This window comes from Hipposideros armiger, unplaced genomic scaffold, assembly GCF_001890085.2.
Source record: "Hipposideros armiger isolate ML-2016 unplaced genomic scaffold, ASM189008v1 scaffold_558, whole genome shotgun sequence".
Lineage (NCBI taxonomy): Eukaryota > Metazoa > Chordata > Mammalia > Chiroptera > Hipposideridae > Hipposideros > Hipposideros armiger.
The window spans coordinates 39048-51559 of NW_017731908.1; the positions used below are offsets into that span (position 1 = coordinate 39048).

Below are 12512 nucleotides of genomic sequence, written 5' to 3' on the forward strand. Positions count from 1 at the left end.
AAAAAAAAAGTTCTTCAAGCACAGGAGTGGCAACTACCTGCAGAGATAATGTAAAAAGGGTTTTATATTATGATGGCGGATGCACTGGGTATTTCTAAGGTCTACTCCAACTAGAAAAATTTGACTCCACCACACTTGCAGGTAATAAAACAAGGTAAGAAGAAATGAAAACGGACAAAAGAAATTTAATGCCTTAAGGTTAAAATTAGCAAAATCTTTGTTTCAGACTCATTTAGTACATTATAGATGAGTGCTTTTGTAGGGCTGCAAGCAGACATTGCACCCTCTTCCAGTCAATTATGGAGCTGAAATTATGTTTGAGATCAAATCCTAAGAGGTCAAAACACCCTTACCACAATACTAATGGAAATTCTGTACAGATGATTACCAGTGAAAAATACTGAAACACAAGCAACTATGATGAAATGACTTAGGAGAAAATCAGCACACTTACCCCCATCAAAATCACAAAATACACCTATTCTCTCAGGAACTGTAACATCCAAGGCTTTGACTTTATTGTTATGCTTTGCTGCAAATGTGTTTTGTAGCCAGTTGTTGACATGGATACACCAACTAGTATTTGTCTTTCCTAATTGGTCAAATTTCCCCAAAGTCTTGTATGCTACTCCGACACTGTAGGATTTACAATCCTTCTGGGCTTTGACCTCCCAATAATGCTGTCCGCTTTCAATAGCAGTGTCTCCTACAAAAGATCAGAAAAGTACATTTGACTCTTACCTCTTCCTTATGAGTCACAAAGATTTTTACCTATCCCTTGTCCCATAAAATGGCACACACACAAAAATTGATTTAGGATGTTAACACATTGACACTAATTGTTGAGTATCTTCTATAACTTAACTTGCATATTTATTACTAATTTTTCTGCACATAAAAGACTTCAGAACTTTTCCTCCTTCAGAACTATGCCCTCAAGAGTTATACATACATGTGGAATGGTATGTAAAATGAAGTAGAGTTTGAAACATACCAATAAGACAATTTGAAAACCTGCCAAAGTAATTAGGTTTCAAGAGGGAGAAACTTCGACAAAGATTCATTCAATACACAGACAGCCACGCCAGCTCTGAGTGAGTGGGAAGTCCACCAGTGTGACTGTGATGGCTTTACATGAGAGAATGAAGAATTACTCATTTTGTCCTACCCAGCACTGTGTATGATTCCCCGGTAAAACGATCTCTGCTGCCTCTTACTGCTGGTGGCCTGGAACCTACAGATGTCCGTTTGGGGGATGGTGTACCACTTCTATATAAACAGGAACAAAAAGAAAAACAAACATTCTATGTTGTAAATGTTTCATAAGCTACAATTAAAAATCATGAAAGGAATCTCTGAAAAGGTTTTCTAATTATGTTGCACAAATAGCACCATTTACTTTTATCTGATTATTACACAGAGTTGTCAATGATAAACACTCAAACGTAGTAGGTCATCAACACAAAGCAGGTTGCAAACACTGATATCATGCAGACTGAGCAAGGCTTATACAAAGAACACACAGTTGAAATAAGCACCACCACCAAAATGAGACAAGATACAAAAGAGAAAAAGAACTCAAGACACATAGTGGATTATAGCTTACACTTCTTGCAATTAAATTTAAATAGAAGCAAAGGCAAAAATAAAAATAGGCTTATTATAAAAACTAAATAACTGTTTTTTGTAAGCAGTAGGTGATTTCTGTTCTGGATCTTTTCTTCTTAAAAAGAGAAACAGCAATTTCCCAAATCCATGCACAGGGTAGTATCAAGTATTGCAAAGCATTTCTCTTACTAAAATGGACAAGATCCAACCTAACCTCCCCTTAGATGAAATTATATGACATGGTATTAGGTCTTTCACTAACTCTCAAAAACTCAAAATAAATTAAATCCTAAAGATGTTTAAAAATTAATATTTCAATTATACTGAATCACTGCATTTATAGAACAAAAAATTTATAACTTACCAGTAGTAAAGAAATAAAAGGAAAGCATGGAGAGAAAAGAAAAACAGACATAACTACTGAGGGTGGCAGTTTAAATTTCAGAGAAAAGCTAAATAAGGAGAACTCTTCCACTGCAGCATTCTAGACTTCCGACCCTAAGTACATTTTTGCAAGAAGTACAATAGCTATTATTGTCTTATGCCAAACATGATACCCTTCTCCCCGCCTCTTTAATGACACCTTGGCCTCTTAACTATCGGAATTAAGGCTTTTTGTTAACTCTCCTCTGGATTGCTTTACCAGCTTCTAAATGATCTCTTTGCTACCCAATGCATTTAGTTCACTGTTATCAGGTAAACTTAACTCTGATTCTCTTACTTCAAAATTTTCAAGTACTTCCTTACTGCCTACAATGACTCAGCTTGACATTTCAGGTTCTTCTTGATTTGGTCCCAACCTGCTTTTCTAGCCCTTTCACCCCTAGAGAGCCCTGTACAGCTAAATGGCAATCTGCTTCAGTGCCTTTCCTCTGTTACTCCCATTGATGAAGGCCTCCCAGATCCTGCCAAGCTAAATAACTCTTCGAGGAGTCCAACTCCCAGGCCAGGATCCTATGTATGCTCTTTCAGGACCAGCCATAAGCAATTATAAAGGTTTCACTGGCAGGCCTGGGGTAGGGGGCTGCCACCCCACACCAGCCTTGGTGTACAGCCGGTTTCTGGAGGGAGTTGCAATCCCTGCTCCTAGCCCCTTCTCATATGCACATCTGCATTCCTAGCTCAGGCACCTCTATTCAGAGGCCCCCTTATGGGCCGGGGGCCCTCAGCTGAGACCCTTCTCAGCAGCCTCTGAGGAGACCTCCATAAAGGGGCAAGGGTGAAGGGTGGAGTATGAAGACTCAGGTCCGTAAAACAGGAAGGACCTTTTGCATATATATGTCAATATATCCGTCATCTGCAGCATTCTCTGATTTACCTGACCCTCACCTCATTCTGCTGGAAAAAGAGAAACACTGGGAGAGGCAGCACCCTTTCCTTTGTGGCCTCTGGCTTATACTATCATAGTGAATAAAGGTTTGTTCCTTTCAGCTTGGCTCATTGTCCTAATTGACCCCTTCAACACTTGGCAGTTCAGGACCTCCTTCTTCCTCTAAACTCCTTAATTCACACTCACCTTGACACATAATCTCTACCTTTTGTTATTGTTATTTGTATATAAATATGTATCTCTCATCTATGTAAGTTAGGGCAAATTTCTTGAAGGCAGGGGCAGTGTTTATCTTTATATATCCCACAACATTCATCTGACATCCTACAGTGAGCAAATATTTATGGGAAGAATAAATGTACATAATTGTCCAAAAGTAGCCAACATAGAAAATACCCTTAAAAGGAGAGAAGGGAGCAAGAAATAATATGATCAGATATGCTAAATACAAGCAGTTTAAAAATCTCCAACTGACCAAATGAAACTTCATACATTCTATTAAATCCAGCAGCATTTTACACTTTATAATACACTAACTATAAAATCACTTTCACCAATGAGCAAATAAACTAGAAAAAGGAGGGAGATAATTTAGAAAAGAGAAATATTCTGGTTTCTGATAAAGATATGTGGAATCTTCAAATTGGCACATTATTACTTGTGCATTTGAATTAAATTATCTTTCTGGCACTGTCATAATAATTTCACTAATGACATTTTTTATTCTGATGCTTTCAAACTTCATGATTATTATAAAATAAAGAACACCTCAAACCTGCCTCATGTCAAATACAGATAAAAGCAAAGCTGTACTGTTAGATATATTGAATATAGCACAACAAGAAAGATGCCATTTATAAGTAAATGCAGAAAAAAGTCAGATGAGGGAAAATAATTCAAGAAAGACTTTAAGCAGAGCTTATTGTTTTATCATATACAATTTAATCCAAATACTATGCAGCACACTATAATGCTGTAAATTCAAAACATAAGCTACCAATACAGACAGTCTACACAGAGCAATATTTTAGAGCTTATGAAGGCTTCTGCTGATTGGTTAAAGAAAAAAATATTAAAATTATTCAGCCAAGCTAGATATACTAAGTCCTAGAGCTAGACAGACACAGATCATCACCTTGTATGTTTCTTCAGTGAGGTAACATGGACACTGTCAGATAAAAATAGGCATCTGTTAAGAGGCTGCTTTATAACTTAAATTTAACCGCTTATAATAAAATTAGACCAAAAGCTTGCTGTTAAAAAAGGAGGTCCCCAAAGTTTGTGACTGTCTAAATAAATCTAACAACAATTAAAGGTCCCAAGCCTAACTCTTTGGTTCATAAGGTAGCTGCTGATCAGGGGCAAGACACTGGGGTTGTACATGCTCAAAGCTGTCATTCCAGGTAGACCTTCAGGTAAGACAGGTGATCTATAAATCTAAAATTCAGGAGCTATATTAGGAACTTCTCTCTAAGCAGTTCAAGTTGCTGTAGATATAAGTTTAAAGAAATGGAATACTGAACTTAAAATATATAAGAAGAGGGTTAGAAAAGAAACTAAGAAAAAGAAATGAAAAACATTAGTGACAAATTCAAGTGTTAGGGCCGGCCGAGTGGCTCAGTTGGTTAAGAGCTGGCTCAAGAGTGTGAGCTCTGAGCAACAGCGGTTCGAGTCCCAGCCCGAGCTGAGCTGCCACTGAGCTGCCAACAGGTGGCAGGATGGCTCAGCTAANATATATATTAATAATAATAACAACCCAATATCCCTAAGAATTTTTCTATGAACAATAACTTTATTCACTAATCACTTTTACTTTTCAATGGAAAATAGGAGTCTTGGTTATTAGCATTGTTTTAAACTTATTTTAAGATTTTAGGGTATCTAGAGTAAATAATCATTATCAATTGTGAGATTGAAAAGTACTGTATTTTAAACCCACATATACCTTGAGTATGGCTCTCCTCATAGTTAAGGAGTGAAAACTGGGAGTGATGATCAAAGAGACCACGAGAATATTGTCATGAGCTTGGGTGCAAAAAGATGTCTTAAGCAGAACCAGAAAGTGTTAACCATAAGTGAACAGACTGATAAATTGAGCACCACTAAAATTAACAACTTTTGCTTGTTAAAAGTCACCAATAAAAGAAGAAAGGAAAACCAGAGTGGAGAAGATATTTGCAATACATATATCTGGCAAAGGACTCAGACTATATAAAGAACTCCAATCAATCAATAACACATAGAAAGAAAACCCAATAGGAATACAAGCAAAAGACTTTAACCACCATTTCATTAGCAAGTATACCCAAATAGCCAATAAACATATAAAATGGTGTTGAACAGCACTATCACCAAGGAAATGCAAATAAAAACCACAATGTAATATATCTAAGGACTAGAAGGGCAAAAATAAAAAAGAACTATAAGACTATCAGGACTAAAATAAAAAAGCACAATAGCAAGTGGTAATAAAAATGTGGAGGAATTCAAACTCGCATACACTGCTGGTGGTATATTAGTATAACCAACAACTGGAAAACTACTACAGTTGATTACACACATACCATGTGATCTAGCAACCCCAATTCTAGTTATATACCCAATAAATACACACACACACACACACACACACACACACACACACACACACACCCCAAAAGACATGAACAAGAATATTCACAGCAGTTCTATTTATAAATGTTCCCCAAGGGAAGCCACCCAAGTACCAACTAAATTAGAATGGATAAATTATGACAGACTCATATAATGGGAAACTATATGAGAATGAGTGAGTGATTTACCACCACATAAAACAACATGGATAAATCTCATAATGTTGAGCCAAAAAGATACTGTATGATTCCATTTATACAAAATTTAGGAAGGCAAAATAAGCTTATGGCATTAAAACTCAAGATAGTAACCACTATGGGGGAGGGCCAGGAGCAGCTGGAAATGGGCACAAGGGGGCTTACGAGGTTCTGGTAATGTTATTTCTTGATCTAGAAGATGCTGGTTACAAAAACGAGTGCAGTCCCATGAAGATTCATCAAACTGCTTGCTTACAATGTGTGTACTTTTATGTATTATTATTTACTTCAATAAAATACACCAAAAATATACAGACAATTGCAGATTTGGGAGAGGTGGACTGATGGAAGGGAGAGGAGTATGAAGAAAAAATAAGATATTCTGTTTCCCCATACAGCATAGGTTATTCTCCTTAAAGTTGCCAAACCAAATAAAATATAAATTAGGTACTAACCATGAAACCAGGTAATACTGGCTGAGTAAATTTTGTCTTAAAGGAATACAACAACTGTTTTGAGTTTGCATCATAGAAAGAAAGTTGACCTAAAAGGAAGAGGAAAAAAAGTGTGGTTTATTATGCAAGATATTATAACATCTACTTAAGTCTAACATATAATCATGCATAAAACTAGTAAGTAAGTGCATATTTTGACATTAATTTTTTTGTTACAAACTGGGTCTTTTTGTTACTGGGTCTTTGGAACAGTCATGACGCATGTTTGCAACAGATGGCACTAGTTCATTTTTGGAAATACTAGAGTCATTTGCATCTAATTATTGCTATATAATTTGACAGCTGACAGTTCTAGCTTCATTCTAAAACAAACTGAGCNCTCAGCGGCTGCTCAGCTCGGGCTGGACTCGAACCGCTGTTGCTCAGAGCTCAAACTCTTGAGCGAGCTCTTAACCAACTGAGCCACTCGGCCAGCCCTTTGCCATATTTTTTAATTACCATATGTGAATGAGTTTATGAAAGATAAAATTGTTTTGCTTGTGAACAGAGCACAGCTATCCTCCAATAAGGTGAACAAGAACTGATCTGGAACAGAGTCAAGAGAATGAAAATATGAAAAGATGGATCATTTAAACTGTCCATCAACTTCCATGTATGTAACAGACACAAGCTTAAGGCAAGAGAGATTCTAGAAATTAAGTATTCCCACCTTCAACTATATCCTAAAGTGTTCAAGATTTACTAAGTAACTACAGTATTGTACCAAAGAATCTACTGACTTGTGAAATTTGTAACTATATACTTAACATTCTAGATTTTTTTAAACTAGCAGGTTTGGTAATGATAACTCTGATAATACAAAATTAACTCTCTAATTTTAAAACTATGATATTACTTTTTTTGGAAATTATTTAAGCAATTTACAAAAATATTTACTCAAAATATTCAGCACAACAGTGTAAGGGCAAATCAATAAATGGTACTAAAACACTTGGACATACAGATGAGAGAAAAACAGATCTCAAACAATACCCGTTACTATCATATACAAAAAAATTACCTCTAAATGGATCATAGACCTAAATGTAAAACCTAAAACCATAAAAACTTTCAAGAAAAAAAAAAAAAAAGAATATCTTTGGGACCCTGAGTTGGACAAAGCAAGATCCATCAAAGGAAAAAAAAATTGATAAACTGGACTTCATAATGAAAAACTTCTCTTCAAAATGTTCAGAAAATGATAAAAACCACAGACTGGGACAAAATACTGTATTTGCGAAATATTTATCTGATAAAGGACTCATATCCACAATACATGAAGAAATGTTAAAAACTAATAAGAAAACAAGTAACCCAATTAAAAAATGAGGAAAAGACTTTAACAGATACTTCAATTAAATTACAAATGGCAAATAAGCACATGAAAAGATGCTCAACATCATTTGTCCTTAGGAAAATGCAAATTAAAACCACAATAAATACCATTACAAAGCTACTAAAATAGCTTAAAAACAAAAAAATATGTGGCATTATCAAATAATGGCAAGAATGTGGTAAACGCTCAAATATTGCTTGTAGGAATACAAAAGTGGTACAGCCACTTTGGAAAACATTTTGGTAGCTTCTTATAAAGTTAAAGATACACTTTCAATGGGATCTAGCAACCTCACATATTTAACCAAAAGAAATGAAAACAAATATTCACACAAAAGCCCATATGAAAATGTTTCTAGTGCATTTATTCAGAATTGCCAAAAACTGGAAAGAACTCTCCAAATGTCCTTCAGTGGGTGAATGATGAATAACGTGTGATATATACATATACGAACACTACTAAGCAATAAAAAAATGGGACTACTGACAAACACAACACAGATTAATTTCAAATGTATTAGGCTGCAGAATCAACAGTCTACATACCATACAATTCCGTTTCTATGCTATTCTGGAAAAAGCAAAACTATAGGAGCTAAAAACTGCTTAGTGACTGCCAGGGCTGGGTGTGATAGATGTCCACTACAAAGGGGCATGAAGGAATCTTCTGAGATGATGGAAATGTCCTATGTCTTGATTATGGCAGTGGTTAGACAACTGTACGCACTTGTCAAATACCACAGAACTGTACACTACTGTAAATCATACCTCAATAAACCTGACTTTAAAAAAGAAAATTAATCTTGTACAGAAAAAATTTAACATTTACTTGGTCAATACAAGCAAGCCTTCAATGAAGGAAAAAAACAATTTTAATTCGTTTAAAAATGAATTTCCTAAAGCATCTTATGACATTTAGAAATGTAACTACAGTTTCATTACTTGGAATAAGAAAGCAATGAATAAACTCACTTCATATCTACCTGACATAAACTCAAATTATACATGAAATCTACCCTTTTATAAAAGCATGTCCAAGGCTTAGGGGAAAAAATAACTTTAAGTTCCATATTTGTGCCTGATTGACCATTTTAAAGAAACAGCCCAAAATACGTAATATAGAAGAAGTCTGTGGTAAAGTAAATAATAATATTAATAATAATAGGGCCGGCCAAGTGGCGTGATGGTTAAGAACTGGCTTGGGACGCCAGAGGGCCCCAGTTTGGATCCCACATATGAGGGCCAGTGACACTGCCCTCNGAGCTCTGAGCAACAGCGGTTCGAGTCCCAGCCCGAGCTGAGCTGCCACTGAGCTGCCAACAGGTGGCAGGATGGCTCAGCTAAAAAAAAAAAAAAAAAAGTGAAATTCAAGTGTTGGCAAACAATATTATAGTCTTCACTTTGGTGTTTCCAACATATCACAAATCATATTGATATACAGAATAACAGTTTCATTGTAAGTTATTGTTAAATAAGAATCAGTGTACAAGCATTTGTCCAGATAACAGATTTAAGGAACTAGCTTACCTGCCCTTGTTCTCTTTTCCTTTAATTTTATTTTCTTGACCTTTGCCTCCAGTAGGGTCCCATTCCACACAGGTGTCTTCAACTCTCAAGTTCAAATGGGATGATGAGTTATCCAAACTGAAGTTAAGTGCTATCCAAAACAGTATTTCAATTTTTAAAAAATGTAGCATATTTCCACTTTCTGAAGCACAATTATCATATTATTTTCCTCCTCAGTTTATTCAATACTATATATAAAGAATAAAGTTCAAATTCCTAATCCTAACATTTAAAGTCCCCAAAGGGCGTAATTTACTAATTCCTCCTTTATTTCCCATTATTCTTCTCTATCTTATACTCCACAAATACAATACACTTGCATGGCCATGAGTGTTTCTGCTACTACTTCTGCTGCAATCTCCATCAGTACACAATAACCTCAATTTCCTGTTACTAGGATTAGCAGTTGATTACCAGCTGATTGTTATGACTAAATAGAAAGAAGAGTTAGTAGAATTAAGGATGAGGAGAAAGTGATGTGGTGTAAAAAAATTATAGAGCCTGGCACACCCACATTTTCCCTGATGCTCTAATCCTCAAAAATTTCATATTTAAACTCTCAGTAGTTTCAAATTCAGACAAGTATGGAGAAACGGACCATGTTGGCAGAAACAAGGGAACTGACATAGCTGACAGAGCTAGAAATGATTTACATGGCAAAGAGTATGTGTGTGTGTGTGTGGGGGGATGGGGTTTCTTAAATGAAAAATTTAAAAACATAACATAAAACTATGCTTTTCAAATTATTTGGTATTGTACAGAACCATCTGTAGTATTCATAAGACATACTCAGAACTTAATTTTGGAAATCAGTATAGCAAGGTATTACTTTCTCTCTTTAGAAATTGAGAGTAAATCATTAAAATTTATTGTTTCATAGTTAAGTAATGCACAGTTCCTCCTATTTTAAAATGCAATTCCTAGAATCTCTGTCTTAAGCAAGGTATCACCTACTACATAGTTACCAACTAATCTGCCTCTGTTGGTTATATTTCCCTCCAAAAGTTCAAATTTTGGGTAATTATTCACGGAAGGAATTATTTCTTTCCAATGCCCCATTTCACTTAAGGATACTACCTGCCTTAGCTAAGGCTTTAGTGTGTCCATGAAGCATGCATCATCAAACAACTAAAGATTCATATAGAGAGCCCAATGTTTACCTAGTGAATCAAGAGCCCTTTTATCCTCTACTGTTCTGTAAAGAGCACTTTAATTTCAACTATGCATTGAACCTATTGTTCATTGTCTTTATTTACACAACATTCTAAATACAAGTTTACTGACCATAACCACTTCTAGTAAATGGCATACCATGTAAGTAAGTTAACAGCTTTCAAAATCTGCATGTATACAGCAATGAACTTACAGAAAAAAGAAATAATACAGCTTTTCAGAGAAAATGGAAATAGAATTCCTTAATAGGAAGATTACTAAAAAGTTAGGATTAAGCAAAATTGAGACCCTGCACTACCAAGACTGTACTGCCTGAAGAAAGCAGGGTTAACCTCTACATTAGTTGTTAGGCAATACATGTGAGGGCATCTTCATTTTTGAGAGAAAGAAAAAGTGGATAAAACCATAAGGTGCCATCAATTCTCAGTTACTTGTTAAAATCCTAAGGCTGTTTTAAAAATAATAATAAATATATTTTTTTTTAAAAGGAAAGAAAAAAATCCTAAGGCTGTTCTTTAGTATTTCTTATGATGGAGAGAAGGGTGGAGTAATGGTAGCAAGAAAAGGTATCACTCCCAAGCCACTTGAGACCAGACTTATCAAATACCACAGCACCCAAACAGAGAGGCATGGGTTTCAGTCCCAGGGGTATAATCCTCTCTCTCTCTCCTCTCTCTCCTCTCTCTCCTCTCTCTCCTCTCTCTCCTCTCTCTCCTCTCTCTCTCTCTCTCTCTCTCTCTCTCTCTCTCTCTCTCTTTTTTTTTGATGCTATCCCTTTATGGAACCTCAACTAAGTCATAGAGGCAAAGGTAACAGGGATAATGTCGTATAGTTCAAAACCAAAACAAAACAAAACTGGCCTCAAAAATAAGGTTTCAAATGTTAGTCCTGTCTCTTATAGAAGTCCTGTAATACAGCTGGATATTAGTTTCCATATCTTTAAAAGTCCGTGAAAACAAAGTACCAAAAATTGCAGAGTTCAGATATGTTTCAAGGGTTTAACTGGTTATATTGATGACTGCTTTCTAGTTACTGTAAAATTCTATCATAGCCACTATTATTTGAGACTAGAGAATAAATTGTGATTAATATCATATCATTTACCTTTACAAGGAAGTAACAGATAATACTGGGGCTGCCAAAAAAATGTATACAAGTGGACATTTTGGTCATCATTCCTCAAGCAGTTTGCCTAATCAAAAGTATCTGGACGCTGATGGAAACCACTTTGAGCACCTCTTGTAATTGCAGAAGTCAAACGTGACTTGAATTCATCTTTTGTTATCGGTATAGAGTATTACAATTTTAATAGTTTTTTCCTTTCTTAAAATATGTAATTTTTGGCACTCTCTATACACTTCTAAAATTCTGATCATAACAACTTTACATTACACATCACTTCTGACAGTTCTAATCACAGAACAGTGCTACATACAGTGGATCGACAGAAGTTAACAATGTTCATTATTTTCCACACCAAGTACTGTAAGTAGCAGGATATGAAATTTTTGTAGGCCTCGAGCTATTTAATCTACATCTCTCTCCCTTTTCCTCCAGTTTTTTGTTCATACACTTCTACTGGTTGGTCAAAAAGGGCTATAACAAGCCAATAAAAGTCAGTAAACAGTTGTTCAAGATGTCATTAAAAAAAAAATCTGGACTCCCACTGGAGCGCTGGCTCTCATTAGTAGCCACTCCTGTGCTATGGTATAACCTTAGAAAATCTGCAACCCATAGCTATTTAAGAGACAAATTTATTCTGGATCTCCCTGAAATTCAGTGGGCCTCAGGGTTGAGTATCAGTCTATCCACCCCAGCAGGGTTGGTTACCCCACAGTGAGACATGCTTGATAAAACTATAATCAATTTAGTCTGTCCCTACAAGCCCTAAGATCAAGAATTTGACTAGTAAGATCCAGATACTGCTAATAGGCGCAGCCAGCTCAGCTCCAAGGAAACTGTAAGCCAGCTATTCATTTTCCTGATTCTATTGAATTTGCATAGAAATGTACAATTTACCACATTTAAGTCCAAGTTTGGTCACTAAATATAAGGGGTAAATAAGAAGGAATAAAAGAAATAAAAAAATACGATATGCCTGAGGGAGAATAATAATGCAATTTTACCTGACACAATTCAGGTAAAGGATTATTTGCCTATAAATATGACTACTTTGAAATGGTAAAAATCTCTCAA

General features: G+C 35.6%; 1 protein-coding gene across 1 annotated transcript in view; it reads right to left on the reverse strand.

The window, feature by feature from the left end:
- The window catches only part of FSD1L (fibronectin type III and SPRY domain containing 1 like), a 64269-nt gene that overhangs the window by 15815 nt on the left and 35942 nt on the right, over positions 1–12512 (reverse strand). The window contains exons 9-12 of the mRNA XM_019623685.1: positions 9105–9234; positions 4074–4106; positions 1169–1269; positions 455–706 (exon numbers count right to left, since the gene is read on the reverse strand). Of these exons, the coding sequence (XP_019479230.1) occupies positions 455–706; positions 1169–1269; positions 4074–4106; positions 9105–9234 (516 nt within the window). The remainder of the gene's footprint in view (positions 1–454; positions 707–1168; positions 1270–4073; positions 4107–9104; positions 9235–12512) is intronic.